Source organism: Bidens hawaiensis, unplaced genomic scaffold, assembly GCF_021521415.1.
Source record: "Bidens hawaiensis isolate Kalapana, Puna unplaced genomic scaffold, B.hawaiensis_p1.1 tig00022384_1, whole genome shotgun sequence".
Lineage (NCBI taxonomy): Eukaryota > Viridiplantae > Streptophyta > Magnoliopsida > Asterales > Asteraceae > Bidens > Bidens hawaiensis.
The window spans coordinates 153,279-173,929 of NW_027493492.1; the positions used below are offsets into that span (position 1 = coordinate 153,279).

The 20,651-nt window shown below is 34.8% G+C and overlaps 2 protein-coding genes across 2 annotated transcripts in view; one reads left to right on the top strand and one right to left on the bottom strand.

The window, feature by feature from the left end:
* LOC143565530 (uncharacterized) overlaps window positions 1-20,651 on the top strand; it is a 78,315-nt gene that overhangs the window by 7,836 nt on the left and 49,828 nt on the right. The gene's annotated exons all lie outside the window — the stretch shown is intronic.
* Window positions 467-16,606, bottom strand: LOC143565533 (THO complex subunit 6-like). The gene is made up of 13 exons (XM_077052488.1): window positions 16,561-16,606; window positions 3,271-3,443; window positions 3,147-3,178; window positions 2,412-2,510; window positions 1,987-2,051; window positions 1,811-1,856; window positions 1,668-1,728; window positions 1,521-1,574; window positions 1,338-1,418; window positions 1,201-1,240; window positions 968-1,080; window positions 755-865; window positions 467-655 (listed from the first exon to the last, which is right to left on the bottom strand). The coding sequence occupies exons 1-13, from the start codon at window positions 16,604-16,606 to the stop codon at window positions 467-469; spliced, it is 1,110 nt and encodes a 369-aa protein (XP_076908603.1).

Genomic DNA, 20,651 nt, shown 5'->3' on the forward strand with positions numbered 1-20,651 from the left:
TTTACTTCACCTTTTCACTTGGGCATCTTTTTTGTTTATGGTTTTATGCCTTTAGGGGGTGTTTGGTACAGAGAATGGAATTGTAGAGAAATGGAATTGCAGAGAAAGGGAATTGGTCTGGAGAATGAGAATTGACTGTTTTGTTTGGTAGTACAGAGATTTCAGTAGAGAAATATAGCTGAGAATCATTTCTCTTGTTTGGTACATAGAAAATAAACAGAGAATTATATCAACTTTATCATTAGCACAAGTATTTTTTTCATAACAAATATTTATTAAAAAATAAAAAACATATAAAAAGATGCATAAATTCCAACCAAAATATGCATTGATCAAACCAATTCACATACAAAACATAGTTTTTAAGCAAAAAACATCAACCATAGTTAAAACCAATTCACATACAAAACATACTTCAACCATACACAACTATCCCATTGAACCATCGGTATACAACTCGACCATCTCAATGGTTAAAAATAGTTAAAAATCTTTTCGGAGTTGAATACAAAAAAGGAACTGGAAACGAAGAACATACACCCGATAAATGCAAGGAAACAGAAAATGTTGACCGAGGTACGCATTGTATCTGAGACAGCATAACACCGTTTATGTCATAACGACTCAAAACTGGTTCTGCACCCACAGCTAAAATCTGGAAATGATCGAAACAACATAAGTAAAATAAACAAAGGGAAGATAACTTTCACATAGAGTATATGGCCCACAAACTAAAATAAATAAAAGTAGTTACTTGATTATCATCAAAGCATATATCTTGGATGCAAGCACGTGTCGTGATCCCTGAAATTCTTTCAGAAGCTGAAAGATTCCACACTGATAAATTTCGCCCAGACCCACATGCCTACAAATATATGTTCAGTATTACTTAAAAACTAAAACAGAAACACATGTGAAGGCATGTGGTCACAAAAAACTAGAATATATATAAAGATTGTTGCCTTACCAGCCACTTTTCATTAGCATCAAGAGCAATGCAACTGACATATGAAAAGAACTCTTTAGATTTCTTATCTTTTCCTGGCTCAATAACATTAGTACACTTTCCACTTCTGCAATCTGCAATAAACTAACCAAATTAAGAGTTGGCCGGTCGATAACTAATACCTATAATTCGATTGCAGAAACTATAAAAAATAGCAATCTAATTATTTAACCAAAGTGTTTTGGGATACGTACCCCAAATTCTTGCTGTTCCATCCTCTGAGCCAGTTATAATCTACAAACAGAGCAGTGGAAAACAAGATTAACTAACAGAATACATTAACTGAAAACAAAATTAAGTGAGAAGAGAAAAAAAACGTATTAGCATATACCTGATTACAAGAATTTCGGGCAACAACAGAATGTAGATAACCAGAATGCCCTTTGAAAGTCAGTTTGATTTTAGATTTCTCCTGAAAACGTATTGCACAACATAGAACTCCATTTATCCAAAAAGGGAAAAAGAAAACTAATCTCTGTATTTGATTATTTAATCACATTCAGGAAATACATACCACATCCCAACAATAGGCACATGAATCACCAGCAGCTGCATATATGGAACCTCCCTATGGTACATGAAAAATCAACTCAAATCTTACATACATGTTTATCTAGTTATAAATGCCGACACATGTTTTTTTAAGGAAAAGCTTACAGACCTGAGTATCAACAGCAATAGCATTAGTTTCAGGGATAGGAGAAAGTGCACCCCAAGGACCTCTGAGGAGAAGAAAAAAAACATTACTTAGAACTAAACTAACACACTCATAATTTATCATCGTTTTAAGTTTATGTGACTAACTTATGTTGAGGATTTGCTAAGTCAAGTTGCGGCTTCAAAAGGCCACCTGCAAGAATAATGTGTAGAGTGAATAAAAAGTGTATCAAGATTTTGTCAAAGAACGAATATATCACATTTATTGGACTGTAACTCAAAACTTAATAAAATGATAATGAATAGAATTTCGCGTGACAAACCATTCTGCTTTGCTTCAAACATATCCATCCACTTCCATCCTCGAATCCGACCATCATCACCACAACTAAATAAAAACATAAGTTAACAGATATAAGACGATGTTAATCCAACATAAATTGTTTACAGAACGAGCATGAGAAAGACATTATCTTAATAACAACTAGTTCTAAGTAATTCTACAGCGTTCATCAATTTATCTTTTCCGACCAAGGGAACATATCATCAATCCGGGAATATGGTCCACTTTAGGAAATAATAGTTTGTATTGTTCTCAAAGTAAAATAGTTATACTTTTTCTTACAAACTAGACTCGATTGTTGAATGGATACTATGAAAACTAAACAAGTCTGAACAAACAAGCAAACAAAAAGGAATTGCCGACACATAATAAGTATATAACTAGCAAGCATCATTAGATGTTTACCTCAACAGCAAGGAATCTTCAGCATCGCCATAGAACTTGACATCATAAGTAGGCCCATCGTGTCCATTAATTAAACAATCTGGTTCAGCTACAAATAAACTAAAGAAAACTACCATAAGCAAGCCGCAAATACACACCCTCATTAAGGGGGTGTTTGGAATCACAATTTTAAAATTTGAAAGTGATCATGTGTAAGGACTAATCAAAATCAGATACTCAATCATGATCATAGAACATGAAGCTGTAACAATAATAATAATCACATATTCAACAAACACAATCTAAATGCATCCTCAAAAGGCTTTGTATAATCACTTTCAATTCATAAACTATGCAGTCGATATAGGTGATATATCACCTATATCAGTTATCGGTCCCTTGGTAAAATATTGGCCAGAATATCAGTACCGATTATATCGGCGATATTGATTGATATATCACCGATATTCCCTATATCAGTGTTTAAATTCTTCATTATCCATTTTTAGTGCTCAATGTTAGTATTTTAAGTCTTAATTAGTTCCTACTTGCCACAATGGTTAGTGTTTTGGCAGTTGCAAAAGGTTAATCTGTTAATAGTAAGAGAATATATTGAATTTTACATGATATTAGAATTAGCGAAATCCCATCACGATGATCGATATCTCAAATATCAATCCTTGACCGATATCCGATATTTATCCGCATTCACTACTTAATTCATAAATAAACAATCATAAAATATAAACTACTTACTTTTGAGCCCTAGAACTCCCAACAGCTGGTGACTGTAAGCAAAAGCAAAGAAATGCATATAAAATTGGTTGGCAAGTATAAAAAAATTAGAGAGTAATAGCAGATTGATGTAACTACAACATACGACGGAGGATATTAGAGAGGATAGCGAATACGATGCGATTGAACCGTCGCTAGAGGCGGCGACGATGTAATTAGGGTTTCGGTCATCAGTAGTAGACGGAGGAGAGAAGACCGTACGGAAGATGGTGAGTGAACTGGATTCCAGGTCATCTAGTATGCTGTCTCTGTAGGCATCTTAAAAATGGCCGTGGAGGAGTTGAGACTGAATGAAAGATGGGAGAAATGAAAGCAGAGAAATCCAATTCTCCGCTTTTTTTAGAGAAACAAAATCAGAGAAATGGAAATGGTTTATTTCCATTTCTCACCTCTTTCTTTCATAAACAAACAAGAGAATTCTTTCCAATTCCATTTCTCACCCCTCAATTCCCTCTACCAAACACCCCCTTAGCATCTTTTCAAAGATTCATGGGTACCTATAGTAACAATTTTCTTACATTGAAATAAAATGGAAATGCATACGAGCTGCGTCGCTAGACCATTTTAAACTACGTTTATTAATCTTGGAGTTATAATATTATTATTATATGTTATTGGTTGAACTCGAATAAATAGTTCCACAACCTCAGACGCAGTAAAAAGAAAGGTATCAAATACAACTGGTATAAGCATGTGTTGATAGTCGAAATTCATTGTGTTAGTAACTTTGTATGAAACTGCTTTTAAAAAGCATAACCCACCGTAAAAACATTATTCTTCCAGCTCACGAGAGGAGATAACTCTATTAGATCCATGCAAACGTGTTTCTCTTTTTATAAGATTAATTTTTTTAATTAATTTAGATGTTACTTAGACTCTCTTTGTTAAGAGGTTTTTTTTCAAGATAAACACAAGTTTAGTTTATTTTTATAGTATTAATTAATTGAACGCATACATCAGCTATTGAAATTTACTTTAAATTTTATATTGAGTTAATTGCAAATATGGTCCTTTTAATGGAACCTCAAACACAGGTTTCAACCCTGTGATAGTGTGATGTCATTTTTGCAATCGGGCCCAACTATTATCTAACGGCTGTAATCTCTTTTAATTTCAAGGGCAACAATATCTTTTTACCCAATATATCATTTACCGGCTCAATAAAGGCCCCTTTCATTTGCATTTTACAACCCTAACCGTTGTCCCCTCTCCGCCGTCGCCATCTCTTCGTCTTCAATTAACCTTAACGGCATGGTCAATAACCATTTTCGCCAACACCCGACTTTTCTCATGCATGAATCGAGCCTCAATTTTGAGTTATGGAATGTGAAATTGTAGCTGTGATTTCTTCGATTAATAATGAAGTTCATGCTTGTTCCTTGTAGCTGCCATGTTGCTCGATTTGTCATGGAGCCACCTAAGGGTTGATATGGTGGTGTAGGTGTACACCTAGCCGCACAGTATCTACACCATCAACTTCAATGCAAGTGGACAAGATTTATTGGAGTAGTTGTTTAGGTTTGTTTGGTTAAATTAGTAGTTATAATCTATAATAAATACTCCCTCCGTCCCATTATAAGTGTCCTAATTTGATTTTTCAAGTTTTCTTGTTTAACTTTGGCCGACAATATTTTTGTTTGTGTTATATAATACTTGATGTAAAATATATGAATGGATTGGGTTTTAAATGTATTTTACATTGATATAATTTTCATCAAGTATTATATGACACGAACAAAAATATTTACGGTCAAGGTTACAAAAGAAAGACTTGAAAAGTCAAACTATGACACTTATAATGGGACAGAGGGAGTAGTAATCAGGTGTTTTGATGAACTACGAATATGGTATTTTGGTACTAGTGTAATTACTAGGTTTTTGGTTATATTAGTATAACCACTAATGTGTAATATATTCATTTATATTAAACTGAATCTACAACGAATAACTAATGTTAAATTAATCTTTATGTATGCTCGTATGTATGCCTGCATGTGTTTAAGGAACAATGTGTGCTTGTGTTTATGTCCTTATGTTTTTGTCTGTTGGGCATGTAATATGTATACACACACATATATAACTATGTATATATGTATGTAATATGTATGTTGAAATAACTGTTGGGCATAACTGTCAGTTAGATATGTGTGTGCAGGGGTATATTTGTCTATTCACTTGTGATTGTGTATATATGAAGTGTTGCAAAAATCCCGACTAGGCATTGATTAATCTCCGATTAATCGCTAGTCCCCAGTTCACTGATTAATTTTAGGCTAGTCGGCTAATTAATCGGTCAATGATCGAATCCGGCAAAAATGACGGTTTCCAGTGAGATTCCGACCAAAATAAGCGGTTTCCGATTGGATTCCGACCAAAAGCAGCAGTTTCCGGCAAAATTCCAACAAAAACCAGCGGCTTCCAACGAGATTCAGGCCAAAATATGTTTGTGTACGTATAAAACTGAAAATTACATATAAAAATGTGTGTGTGTGTGTGCAAAACTAAAAGTTATGTAAGAACTCGGATGTTTCAAATTTATATTTTAATTAACAACCCGACCCATTTCGAGGTTCAGGAAATTATACCGCATTTATCAAGTAAATTTATTATAATTATTATTATTATATTATGGTTTAATTAATTATATAAAATATAATTATAACTTTCATACTTTGGCAAAAATTACCAAAACTTAAACTATTACCTTGACATGTCTCCACCCTTAAAATGTAGGGACTAAAATGCAATTACTATTATTTACATTATTATAGTACTAACCCGTTACCCAGCTCCGACCCGTAAACCCATACCCGTATTTCGAAAACCCGATTACAATTGGGATGTCTTAGACCTTAATTCTCGTAGTTTTTATAGAAATTGAATCAAGGGGTGTGTTATACATTCCATTATCGGCCAAACAGACAACTTAAATAAGCTAACTCGATCTCGTTGATTCGTTTTACCAATTGTGACTTAGCCGACCATAATACGAACTGTTATACAAGCTATCGTTTATAATAACTCAATTAAACTGACAGACACAACCCCCTAACCCTGGCGGTCCTTAACCCTCAACTTAATCTGATTTTCGTTGTTGTTTGATAGTCTGTTCATCAACCTTTATAGCCGACCTTGTTTCTCAAATTAACCCGTCGTGTTTCGTGATTAGAGGTAATTGTTTAGTGAATTGTGTTCGTTTATAAGCAAAGAACATTAACCCTAACCCAAATTTAATTAACACTAACGGATTGATTCAATTGTGATTGATGTGGTGAAAACAGTCAATTAAATATTAACTAAATTAAACAAGTAATAAAAACTAGACCTAAGACTCAACTACACAAAACACCGGCAAGTGAACCGATCAATTGTACTAAAGCTAAGTAAGTTCAGAATATCGAACCCACAGGACTCTATAAATTACGTTAATTAACTAATTAGACACGACTATTTATTATTAATGTTTTAAGGGGAATTTTAAACTAAAATTAAACTAAGAAAATAAATAAACAAGTAAACGAGAAACAAGCAACCAAACACAAGATCGAAGCCAATAAGAGAAGGAATCTACCTAGGTAAGAATCCCATGCATCAACAATCATCAAGCAATGGACAAATAACATGATATGGAAACTGATTTCTAAACATATTCATCTAACAAACCCTAAAGGACCCTTGACCAAATCAAACGGCATCCCAAAGAATAATTATTAGATTATTAAGCAATCAGTTATATTTATTTCCTCACAGTTATCAAATAGGGTTAATTAATAGTATCATAGGCAAGCAATCTCACGAAACACTAAACCCTAGATAACTTGATAAGCTAAACACGACATCATGAACAAGGATCAACACAATAAGCAAGAATATTGTCACTAATCCATCCTAGCATGCGATTGACCAAGACACATGAACAACTTCTCACTTTACAGCTATTGGAATTTAGCAAAACATTCAAAATCCTAATCAACGATTAACAAGCTTATATGATCTAATAGGCCTATTCAACCATAATAATCAAAACACCAAGTAATTGATTAAACATGAACCCTAATATCTAAATAACACAATCAATAGAAAACAAGACCCATGTGAAGCAATAATTAATAATCAACCAAGATAATAAACATTCATATGCATCATGAAAACAAAATCAAGTCTTTTACTATTAATAAAATGAAATCATAATCAAAACGATAGTTCAAAGCAAGAATCAAGCATCAAACATGTTCATCAAACCTAGGTAGACATGAAGTCTAGCCTAGAATCATTATTAAAAACAATACTAAACAAGTATTGAAAACAAAGAAGCAAGACATGATAGATAATGAACAAGAACAATGAAAAGAACGAGAGAACCCGTCTTAATCGACCCTTGAACACTCGTATGAAAGCTTGATGATCATCTTTGATTCCTAGCTTCAAAACTCCTCCAAACCCTTGTTTTTCTTCTCAAAATCGGCTGCCCAAAGTTCTACATTTGTTTAGGTTTGCATCCATATATATATATATATAAATATATATATATATATAACGAGCTGGGCCTTAAAAAATGCAAAATAATGCTGAACAGAACCCCTAGACGTCGCGCGACGGGCTTGGCCTCCCCCGGTCGCGCGGCGCGGTTTGCCTTGGAGGAGGATTTCGAATTTTCTTTTTTTTATTAAATCTTGTAAAATCTTAATTAATCTTTTTTTCTTGAACTCCAAGTAACGATTAGAATTTTCTAGACCTTCTTCTCCTTAACTATCAAGCCACCATCTACATGAAAACAAATCAAAACTCTAAGTGAACTACTCATGTAATCATTAACGAGCAAAACGAACATAAACTTCTTATGAAATGATAGAAAGAATTAAATTTAACATGCAAGACACCAAACGATTTAAAACATGATAAACATATAATACTTGACTCAAAACCTAAATTAATAAAAGATGAATGAAACACGAACTAAACCGAAACCGAAACATTAAATAAACATAACTTTACAAGGGATTCGAGATGTATAAATAGACGTATATCAAATATCCTCACACTTACTCTTTTTTCGTCCCTGAAAAAGTCTGATGTAAGTAGACCAGAATCGGAAAATTACAGTCTTACAAACATATAGGTTAATTTTTAAAGCTTAGATGAACGCAAAAACCGAGATCACCGATATTGTTGTCCACTTAAACCTATGCCTTAATCTTTACCGGGACAAATAAGATCCGACAATAATATTACTCAGTGGTATACACAATTAAGACCTGCTTATTTTCAGCTTTTACCGGACCAGACCACCCCAACTTGACTTAAACCTCAAAATTAGCAGATTTAAAACTTTTGTTGCTCTATTTTTTATTCATGAATAGTTAAGACGATCAAGGGTATTGTTTATCCACCTAAGCTTAAGCATCAAAGTCTACCAAGCAGCCATTAGATATGATTAAGGTACAATTAATTTATAGCTAGTGTTCCCCACAACATGACATACCCCCGTTATCAAGCAATACACCGAACCATCACCATAGGTGAGTATGCAAAATTTCATCTGTAGGGCTTATATGTGGCTTGTCCCTTGTGGTCCGTTTCTTAATGGGACGTGAGCAAGGGGACCCCCACATGGCTAACAGCGTGGATGATCAAGTCTGTAATGCATTTGTACTTTTGTACTTTTTGTGATCATGTTTAAAGACTTATATGGCAGAAATCTGCGAGTTTGCTCTTTTTTAGCTTTATTTTAAATATTCACAACCCCATTTGGAATTGTGAATACCCAGATGAATAGTCGGCATACAGACCCATAGTCTTCGGACCCAGGGCATCCCATCAATACAAGATTTAAAGTTATAAAACCATACCCCAATGATGTGTAAAACACTAAAACTAGCAGTTTAAATTTATATCACAAGCTACACGGCATACTCTAACGTTAAACCTACCCAAACATCATATGATAACGTATTCAAATTTTTTAAACTTTTCAAACTTTATAATATTTCCACTTTTTCATACCAAGAATTGAGGCTTGGGTATGGCAGACCTTTCATTACTTATTTTCTACGGACAAAACGCTTTACCCACAAGAGATTTCCGTTTTAACCATTTTATCAAATTGCCCTTTCATTTTCAAGGCTAAGCCTACCGACACATCCCAAGTTAAGTGTGCTTTCTATTATTTATCTCATATTATTAGTAGTTTGAAAAACCAATTTCCGATAAATATCATCATCTCCCACTTTAACGCAAAAAACTAGATTCAAGGGACATTTTAAAAACATTTTTCAAATTTTTATTTATTTATTTATTTATTTTAACAAAAACTCAATTTAAACTACGACTCAAATATCCTATCTCCACACTTAAATTTTGCATTGTCCTCAATGCAAGGACAAGGACGACTTAAAAAAAAATAAAAATAAAAAATAAAGTCGGACTACAAAAAACTAAAAACCTAAAAATAAAAAACAAAAGCAAAATAAAAAGTTAACAAGCTGGATAATGGAAAAGACTTAGCTGGTAATATGCGAATGAAACATGATGCCAAAGTCTTCTTCCATGGATGCCCTCCAACTACGAACGTGCTCAGCAAATGATAACTCCTTCTCTCACACACGAACGTAAGCAACAAAACAAAACAAACAATATCTAGAAATATATCTTATCAAACAGATAGATATTATGCAATTAAAGTGTACACATCACCAACAAATAACACATGAATAATTAGCAGCAAATAATAATAAACATAAAGTATACGGCTCCACTGCTACTCTATCATCCCCACACTTGTCTTTTTCAATATACTCTTACTAGGGGATCGCCTCTCTAGCTCAAACAATCTTCATACTAGCAAAACTCAAAAACGTGAAAACAAAGTCGAACTACAAAAACTACGTTAGCGACTCAATAAAAAATGAAAATAGAAATAAAATAAAATATACAAACTCTACACTTGAGTGTTCACTCAAGAACCCATGTTATGCGAATCACGTGGCGGACCGAGTGGAGCTTCCTCCACCTCGGTAGAACTCCATTGCCCTCAAAGATATCGAATCACGATCCAACCATTCGTCAACCTTGGTCTTCTTCTTTCCAACTCCACGAACCTTCTCAAACTTGCGCTTTCCACCACCTCTTTCTCCAACACACTTTACCATTTATCGAGAACTAAAAACCTCTCGTTCCTTTTTCACACCAATACTCACCGAACGGGAATCGTCACGACTTGAATCCATGCCCGAGACAAATGATTATATCGAGTAAACTGGATGGCATGGATCAATAAGACCGTCTTGACCACTCGGATGTCTCATGGACTTCGCCAAATAAGTGGCGCTTTCATCACCGGCTCTAAGAGTGATCTTGCCTTCAAACACGTCAATGATTGCCCTAGCGGTACGTAAGAATGGACGACCTAAAATGATAGGAACTCTCTCGTCGGCCTCCATATCCAAAACAACAAAATCCGCGAGAAAAACCAAATTATCTACCTTAACGAGCAAATTCTCCACGACACCCCTCGAATACTTAACGGAATGATTGGCTAAGGACAACGTCATACGAGTAGGGGTGAGCTCTCCTAGGCCCAAATTTTCATACAAAGAGTATGGCATGAGGTATATACTAGCTCCAATATCGTCTAATGCTTGACACGTTGTGTCACTTCTGAAAAGACATGGAATGGTAATAACGCCAGGGTCGGGTAATTTCTCCGGTACTTTATTAAGGACTACTGCAGAACACTCTCCATTTAGCGGTAAAGTCGACAGCTCCTCCAACTTATCCTTTCTTTTAAGAAGGTCTTTCAAAAATTTGGCGTATTTAGGCATATGCTGGAGGACTTAAACGAACGGGAGGTTGACATTCAATTGGCTAAATATATCGAGAAAATGTTCGTAATCTTTCGTATTCTGTTGATGTTTTAGACGGGGGGGATACGGGACATAGGCAGGGTCAATGATGTGTGGTGGTGGCCGGACTCTAACCGGCTTCTTCTTAACTTGTGGCTCAATAATTGGTGTTGTACCTTGTGACTTACCCGGAGCCTCTACCTCTTTCTCCTCATCCACCAAATCGTCTTCCCCATCTTTCTCAACTTCTTTACTAACTCTCTCCGGACCAAAAACCCTGCCACTACGAGTGGAGATGGCTTTCAATTGAGCAGCCGGATTAATTTGAGGAATACCCGAAAAATGACCTGGGGGCCTTTCTTCTAAACAACGAGTAATATCACCAACAATCCTCTGAATATCAAGAATAGCATATTGTTAGTTCTTAAAAAGGAGGTCATGCTCGGAGAACTTCTTCTGTGTAGCTTGGTTTCTCTCCAGGATTTGCTTCATCATCTCTTCCAAACGCCCAATTCCAACGTTCGAATCCTGCACGTTATTTTGAACATTAGTACCATTGGTATTATTATCATTAAAATACTGACCTTGTCCTGGAGCATAAGAATTTTGAAAGCCGGGTGGTGCGCCTGACGGACGCCAATTAGAATTATTCTGATTCGGGTTCTTGTAGGTGTTCCAACTCTGATTGTTGTTGTTATTGTAATTGTTGGGAAACCTATTCTAACCAGCAACAAAATCGACCTGTTGATTCATCACCGGGCACTCCAACGTACCATGTCCACCTCTATAAAACTCACACATGTCCACCTTGGACTTCAACTCCTTAGCCTCTCTAGTTAGTGATTCCAAAGCAGCTGCCACACTAGTATCCAGATTAACCAGGTGTACACTTCGAGCGGATGAGGATGTACTGCTAACGGGAGTGGAATTCCCGCGATGTGGCACTTTGGCATAATCAGATTGAGAAAAGCTCTCAAACATCTCGTTACACTCGGTGACATTTTTCCTCACCAGTAAACTTCCTCCCGCGGCCGTGTCGAACCGAACTTGGGTTTCGTAGTTCAATCCGTTGTAAAATTTCTCCACGAGAGCCCATGGTGTGAGACCATTCTGTGAGCAACGAGCTAGCATGTTCTGAAAACGCTCCCAGGCATGACAATATTGCTCCCCCGGCTCCATGTGAAACGAGTGAATCTGATCGCGAAGAATAGCCGCTTTAGACGGTGGGAAGTATCTCTTGATAAATACATAACTTAGTGCTTCCCAAGTGGTGAATGTGCCAGGTGGCTGAGTATCAAGCCAAGTAGCTGCTTTACATGCAAGTGAAAACGGAAACAGATGTAAGAAAATAGCATCTGATTTTCGTTGTTGTTTGATAGTCTGTTCGTCAACCTTTATAGCCGACCTTGTTTCTCAAATTAATCCGTCGTGTATCGTGATTAGAGGTAATTGTTTAGTGAATTGTGTTCGTTTATAAGCAAAGAACATTAACCCTAACCCAAATTTAATTAACACTAATGGATTGATTCAATTGTGATTGATGTGGTGAAAACAGTCAATCATATATTAACTAAATTAAACAAGTAATAAAAACTAGACCTGAGACTCAACTACACAAAACACCGGCAAGTGAACCGATCAATTGTACTAAAGCTAAGTAAGTTCAGAATATCGAACCCACAGGACTCTATAAATTACGTAAATTAACTAATTAGACACGACTATTTATTATTAATGTTTTAATGGGAATTTTAAACTAAAATTAAACTAAGAAAATAAATAAACAAGTAAACGAGAAACAAGCAACCAAACACAAGATCGAAGCCAATAAGAGAAGGAATCTACCTAGGTAAGAATCCCATGCATCAACAATCATCAAGCAATGGACAAATAACATGATATGGAAACTGATTTCTAAACATATTCATCTAACAAACCCTAAAGGACCCTTGACCAAATCAAACGACATCCCAAAGAATAATTATTAGATTATTAAGCAATCAGTTATATTTATTTCCTCACAGTTATCAAATAGGGTTAATTAATAGTATCATAGGCAAGCAATCTCACGAAACACTAAACCCTAGATAACTTGATAAGCTAAACACGACATCATGAACAAGGATCAACACAATAAGCAAGAATATTGTCACTAATCCATCCTAGCATGCGATTGACCAAGACACATGAACAACTTCTCACTTTACAGCTATTGGAATTTAGCAAAACATTCAAAATCCTAATCAACGATTAACAAGCTTATATGATCTAATAGGCCTATTCAACCATAATAATCAAAACACCAAGTAATTGATTAAACATGAACCCTAATATCTAAATAACACAATCAATAGAAAACAAGACCCATGTGAAGCAATAATTAATAATCAACCAAGATAATAAACATTCATATGCATCATGAAAACAAAATCAAGTCTTTTACTATTAATAAAATGAAATCATAATCAAAACGATAGTTCAAAGCAAGAATCAAGCATCAAACATGTTCATCAAACCTAGGTAGACATGAAGTCTAGCCTAGAATCATTATTAAAAACAATACTAAACAAGTATTGAAAACAAAGAAGCAAGACATGATAGATAATGAACAAGAACAATGAAAAGAACGAGAGAACCCGTCTTAATCGACCCTTGAACACTCGTATGAAAGCTTGATGATCATCTTTGATTCCTAGCTTCAAAACTCCTCCAAACCCTTGTTTTTCTTCTCAAAATCGGCTACCCAAAGTTCTACATTCGTTTAGGTTTGCATCTATATATATATATATGTATAACGAGCTGGGCCTTAAAAATGCAAAATAATGCTGAACAGAACCCCTAGATGTTGCGCGACGGGCTTGGCCTCCCCCGGTCGCACGGCGCGGCTTGCCTTGGAGGGGGATTTCGAATTTTCTTTTTTTTTATTAGATCTTGTAAAATCTTAATTAATCTTTTTTTCTTGAACTCCAAGTAACGATTAGAACTTTCTAGACCTTCTTCTCCTTAACTCTCAAGCCACCATCTACATGAAAACAAATCAAAACATTCTAAGTGAACTAATCATGTAATCATTAACGAGCAAAACGAACACAAACTTCTTATGAAATGTTAGAAAGACTTAAATTTAACATGCAGGACACCAAACGATTTAAAACATGATAACATATAATAGTTGACTCAAACCCTAAATTAATAAAAGATGAATGAAACACGAACTAAACCGAAATATTAAATAAACATAACTTTACAAGGGATTCGAGATATATAAATAGACTTATATCAGTGATCTTTAGGGTTTATATCGAATTGGGTTCTTGTTTCTGTTAACTTATATTTAACTTGTTAGAAGTTATAACCAAGTTAGACACCAGCCCAGATGGCTGGCTGGTGCACCCCTGGTTAAGCTTCTGGATGGCATGTCGCGGGTTCGAGACCCAGCCATCCCTTCTTTTTTTTTTTGCTTATTTTTGGTATTTTGGGTTAATTAATCAATTTTAATTAATAATAATCATTCTAAACAATAAATAAATTATATTTTATTAAAACCGACAATGTTATTTGTGTTTTTTCCACATATTTATTAAAACCTATATGTGTGTGTGTGTGTGTGTGTGTGTGTGTGTATGTGTATAAACATATAGGTATTGGATCATTTCAGATTTTTTTTTACAGCGAGAAGTGCGAGAAGTGAAGGTGTAACTCCATTAATCCCTAATTTCACTCCATTTCTTATGTGTAGGTGCATATGTATGTGTGTAAGTACATATGTTTGTATATGTGTACGTATGTTTGTATATGTGTAAGTATGTTTGTATGTGTGTAGGTACATAGGTTTGAATGTAGCTCGGTACATTTATATGTTTGTAGGTAGGTTTGAATGTGTAATTAAGACATAAATACAACCAACTTACATATATGTATGTAACATCATATGAAAGGGAGTGAAATTAGGGATTAATGGAGTTATACCTTCACTTCTCGCACTTCTTGTTGTAATATCACTTCTCGCAAGATCCATCCCCTAAACATATATATATATATATATATATATATATATATATGTATGTATGTATGTATGTATGTATGTATGTATGTACGTATAAATATAATAACAACTTATTTAAATGCTTAAGAATTAATTCAATAAATATATTTAAATGGTTAAAATAACTTTTATAAATATCATAAATATATATTGTATGTATATATTTTAAATGAGTTAAATTAACATTTTCCTCCTTATATATATATATATATATGTAAGGGAGGGATATTTTGAGAACCTTGATGAGTTGTAAGAACTTTAAGAACTCAATATGGACCGCACATTTAATTAAATGAGTATAGAATATGTGGCTGAGAATAAATCTGATTAAAAATTAATCAGGAGAGAGAATAAGTATTTTTAATGATTACACAAGTTTAAACATTAGTTACACATGTGTAATAAGTCGATTCAGTGTGTAAAAAAATACTGTAATTTTTTTTACATTACTTACACTTACGTATTACATATGTGTAAAAACAAATTCAAACAAAAATTTTTACGTTGAGTTCTTTCGAGTTCTTAAAACTCAAAGTGGTTCTCAAAAGAAATCAAACATATATATATATATATTATAAACATATATTTTTTACATAATAATTTTATTTATAATAGTGAATATATTGGTTAAGATAGATTTAAAAGATTACTAGATCTATAAAATAATAAGTTTAAATAATATATATTTAACAAATTAATAATTTATTGTCAAACTCTATCTCTAGTAATAAATTCCTTATATTTTTTCCACATTTAATCTTTTATTAGGCTATATCGTCAATGGTTGAATCACTGATCTTCATTCTTATTATCTTGTTATTCCTGTTTGCTCATCTGATAAGGTGAGTATCTCACTCCCCCTTTTAACTCATTTTTTTTACTATTTTGGGGATATATGCGTTCTAATTATTTTATTATTATTTAATACTCAATTGCAACTGTTAATTATGTGTGTATACCAATTTACGTCTAACGTGTTATATGCTTATATGCTTATTTGGTTAAATTTCTCATACCGTCGTAGTAGCCATCACCCAGTTCATCTGGCATCGTGTTTAACGACAACTTATTTACTTGCTTATTTGGTTATACCGTCATATTAAACATCGCCCAGTTCATCTGGCATCGAGCTTACCGACAACTTATTTACTTGCTTATTCGGTTAAATTGCTTATCTCACTTGATACAGTTTGAACATTTTTCTATACTTATTATATATACACTCATCTGGTGTTTTACTCACTCAACTCAATGTTGACAAAATTATTGTATTTTTAACGCATATACAGATCACCGTATGATATGATTATCAAGATTTGTTTGAAGAAAACTTAAGGTTGCATGCTAGAGAAGAAGATACAAGATTTAAATTTGGATTTTGTTTTACTTATTTAATTTATGGAATTTTGTGTTTTTTTTATTTGAACCGTTTTGAATTATTTGGATTTGAATAATAGATATTATCATTCTAAAAATTGCATTATAGTACCTTGAGAGCTGTGAGCAATCAGCCCATGTCCCGACATTTTCGCCATAGATTGGGGCGTGACAAGTTATACATTAAAGTCTGATATGATTAATCCCTATTAATCTCGATTACTCCCGATTAATCGTTAGTTCCCACCCCCAGCGCCCGACTAGCGGATTTTTACAACATTGTATATATGTATGTAATATGTATGTTGGCATCTATGTGTATGCATTTGTATATGTTGGCAACTATGTATGTATGTGTGTGTATATGTATGTATGTATCTGTGTGTGTGTGTATGCATGCATAGATATATATACTTATATGCATATGTGTACGATGTATGTATGTATGTATGTATGTATGTATGTATGTATCTATCTATATATATATATGAATGTGTATGCATGGATATATACATATATTCATATGCGTATGCATATATGTATATATGTATGTATGTTTATGTGTTTATGCATATATGTATGTATCTATCTGTGTTAATACATGTAAAGTCACAGTTGACTTTGGAAAGTCAAACTGTGTGTAGTGTTGATGTATATAAAAATATACATCTTTTTACCATCAAATAATCTCTAAAAATGGCAACTTCAATCAAATAACATAGCTCCGAAGGCTACTTATCATAATAAAATGCAATTTCAGGTAAACCCAAGCCTCAAACGAAGAAACAAGCGAAAAGACGAAGAAAAAACAGAAGAAAACACAAGAAAAACAAGAAACACGCCCCCATGCTTCTAAACACAAGAAAAGACAAAAATCTACAAGAAAGGACAAACACTGAAGACAAAAGCACGAGGTCGTGCCTTCTCAACCACGAGACCGTGGTCACCTTTCAGAAAAGACAAAAAATAATTAGCACATGTTACAATAAAGCACGGGGCCGTGGGTGAGTCATCATGTACGATCTGACAGCATTTAATGCAACTGGACACCTAGACACGGGACCGTGCCTCAGGAAGCACGAGGCCGTGCCTCTCACTCCAGACTGCCTATAAATAGAGGCTCATGTTGCATTGATAATGTGTGCTTGAAGAAAATCTCTAAACGAGTTTCTCTTATAAAAACACCCACATTACATTTATACTGAAGATCTTATGGAGAGTTTGAAGGCTTGGAAGTTATCATCATCATCCACCATCATCATTAAGAAGGAAGATTCATCCACATTTGGTAAGATTGTTCTAGTTTAATCATGTGTTTGTTATCATCTCTTCTAATGTTTATAACAATGCTCATTATGAGCTAAACTCCATTTACCATCTAAAATCTATGAAGAAGCTTTGTTTTACCTGATGATTATGTGAAACATGTGGTTTAGTTTGGTATAACACATGGTTATTTTGCAATTATCCTTCGATGAAGTAATGTTTTATCACCTTAACTCAATACATCAAGGTTGATGATTAATAATCATTCGTGGTAACTCATGTTCTTGAAAACTAGAAATGGTAAAAAGAATACTTTGATAACTTATTCATGATAAAACATGGATCCTTATGTTGTACTTAGAAATGATGAGATATAAGTTATGATCTATTTCTCTAGTTTTGATAACTCTAAAATAACATTGTTAACACATACGGATAAGATAGGAAAACACACTCATATCCTTAATATAACCTCGTACAGATGCCCGATCGTCAATCTAGCCATTAATCAGTTCAACCTCAATCCGGTAAAGGGAAAGGCTATATGGGAACATCTTTTCTCCCAATTCCTATATCTAGTGATGAAAGTTCATACCTATAACAAGCTTCAAAATAAATTAAAGGAAAAAGTAAGGAAATGAAATGAGAAAATTCCATCCCACATTGGTGGAAGAAAGAAAGGGAGAAGCTTTCACTATAGTATAAATAGGAATGTAAGTTTCTTGTCCCACATCGCTAGATGATAAAACTAGTGAGCACTTTATAAGGAAGAAAATTCCTATGTTAATGTTCTTATAAGACATATCACACCCAGTGGTCCTAGCGGAGGGTGCGAAGCACCCGAACGCGCACGCCCACGGGCACGGGCTCGGGCGAAGTGCGATGGGCGCAATGTAGCTCTTTGATGGCGCACTTTGCACTTCGCACGCTCGCATCGCTAAGGACCGCCTTAGTATTTTTGTTGGGAATTAAGATTTTAAAAAAAAAATCCTTCCATCGCGATACGCGACGGGTTTAGATTCGCCATCCTGTACCGCGACGTGGATGTTACGCAGAGGACACGTAGCCTGCCACGTGGCGTGCCACGTAGCAGGCCTAGGGCTGACTCGACATAGTTATAAGATTCTTCGCGATACGCGACGGCCTTTGCCCATGAACATCGCGTACCGCGATGAGGTCCAAAATCAGCTATAAGTAGGTTGAGAATGGGACGCTCATTCTTTGCACCCAAAAGCTTTGTTCTCTCTAAATTCTCACACACACATATAATTATATATTAATAGTATAATACCCGAGTATCGTAATGATATCCTATCCGATCGAAAGAAATATACACGAATCCGAAAGATTGACGTGAGGTCGAAGACTCACTCAAAAATGAACCGATTACAACTATTAGCTAGCGTTAAGCGGGTATCGAACACAGGGAGTTTGTGGAATTGTGTTACTAAGTAGTTATGAAATTTATCTATATTAAACTAAATGCAAAAATTAAATTCAATGAGTTGGTTTTTTGGTTTTGATTAACGAAAATAACTAAAACAATAAACGAGTTTTAAACAATATAAGAAAGAATGCTCTCTCCCGATTTCAGGTTTTCAATATTGATACAGTTAACGTTTACTTGTGGGATGAACTACATAAACATAGTTCGTGAAAATGCGTTTGACAGTGATAAAAGAGGACTAAGTACTTGAATTATGAAAACGCAAGGTTGTCACTCAATACTCAGTGTTATATAGTTAACCCTAATTCTCTTGTACTAAATCCCGATTGCCTATGGCACCAAGAACGGATAATCAAGAACACGGGTTTACACTATATTAACAATTACTAATCAAAATCATAATCACCATAGTAATTTAATCATAGAATCAAAACACTATCCCACAAATAACATAAACGAATAACAAGTAATCAATTGAAACCCTTACAATTCGGGAGAGACCATAAAGAGTACTAGCCACACATTGTTTGATTAATCATCACCTCAATTAAGATAATCGAATGAATCATAAACCCAAACAAATGATTAGAATCACCAAAGTCTTGTTCTCAATCTCCAAAATTCGTCTCTAGCTTGTTTAGAATGAAAAGATAATGAAAAGACATGGAAAAACGTCTAAAAATAAGAAGCAAATCGAGCAGTTACGACCCGCACCATGGCCCACGGTTCACACCGAGGGTCACGGTGACTTTCAACTTCAACTGGAACGTGGCCCATGGTCTCCACCGTGGGCCACGGTGGGCTTCACCGTGGGACAAAGGTCACGGTACGGTGGCCTATGTCTTTTTTTCACTCTTGGACCGTGGCTCACGGTCTGGACCGTGGGCCATGGTGGACTTCCACCGCGCCTTCTCGTTTTCACTTCTTTTGACCCCTCGTGCGTCTTCGGCTCATTCGGTTACCTCGTTATACTCCATAACAGCCCCGGAACCTCCTTTAAGCCTACAATTCACCAATAAAACCGTAGTTTTCTAATTCCACAAAATAAACAAATTCAAATCATGATTATTACGGCTTTAAATCAATTAAGGGTTGTCCCATATACCACCCGTCACATTCCCACACTTAATCGTTGCTTGCCCCAAGCAACATCTCAAACAAAAACTTTCTATTTCATTCAACTTGTATCCACCAATCTTACCACAAAATCGGTTCAGTTAAGGTCCCAAGTCATACCCTATTCCCTTATTTTTATCGGGTGCACTAGTTCACTTGATGGTCCATTTAAACCGAAGATTTCTAACCAAACCTAACATGCTTTCGGCTTTTACCTATACATAACACATTTACACATTACCATTTTTATTGGTGATCATCCATACATTTCATATTTAATCAATTCTCCTCGCATACGCTTGTACAATCATCAAATCTCCACCTATGTAAATGCTTATTGACATGAATACAAATCAAGAGGTCTTTAACGGGTT

Excerpts from the sequence above, each read along its gene's own strand:
- LOC143565533 (XM_077052488.1), bottom strand. The coding sequence starts at position 16,606 with ATGGCGAAAATGTCGGGACATGGGCTGATTGCTCACAGCTCTCAAG. Across the intron at positions 1,729-1,810 it reads TTAGCAAATCCTCAACATAA|AGGTCCTTGGGGTGCACTTT; the intron begins GTTAGTCACATA and ends TCTTCTCCTCAG. Across the intron at positions 1,419-1,520 it reads GTGCCTATTGTTGGGATGTG|GAGAAATCTAAAATCAAACT; the intron begins GTATGTATTTCC and ends ATACGTTTTCAG.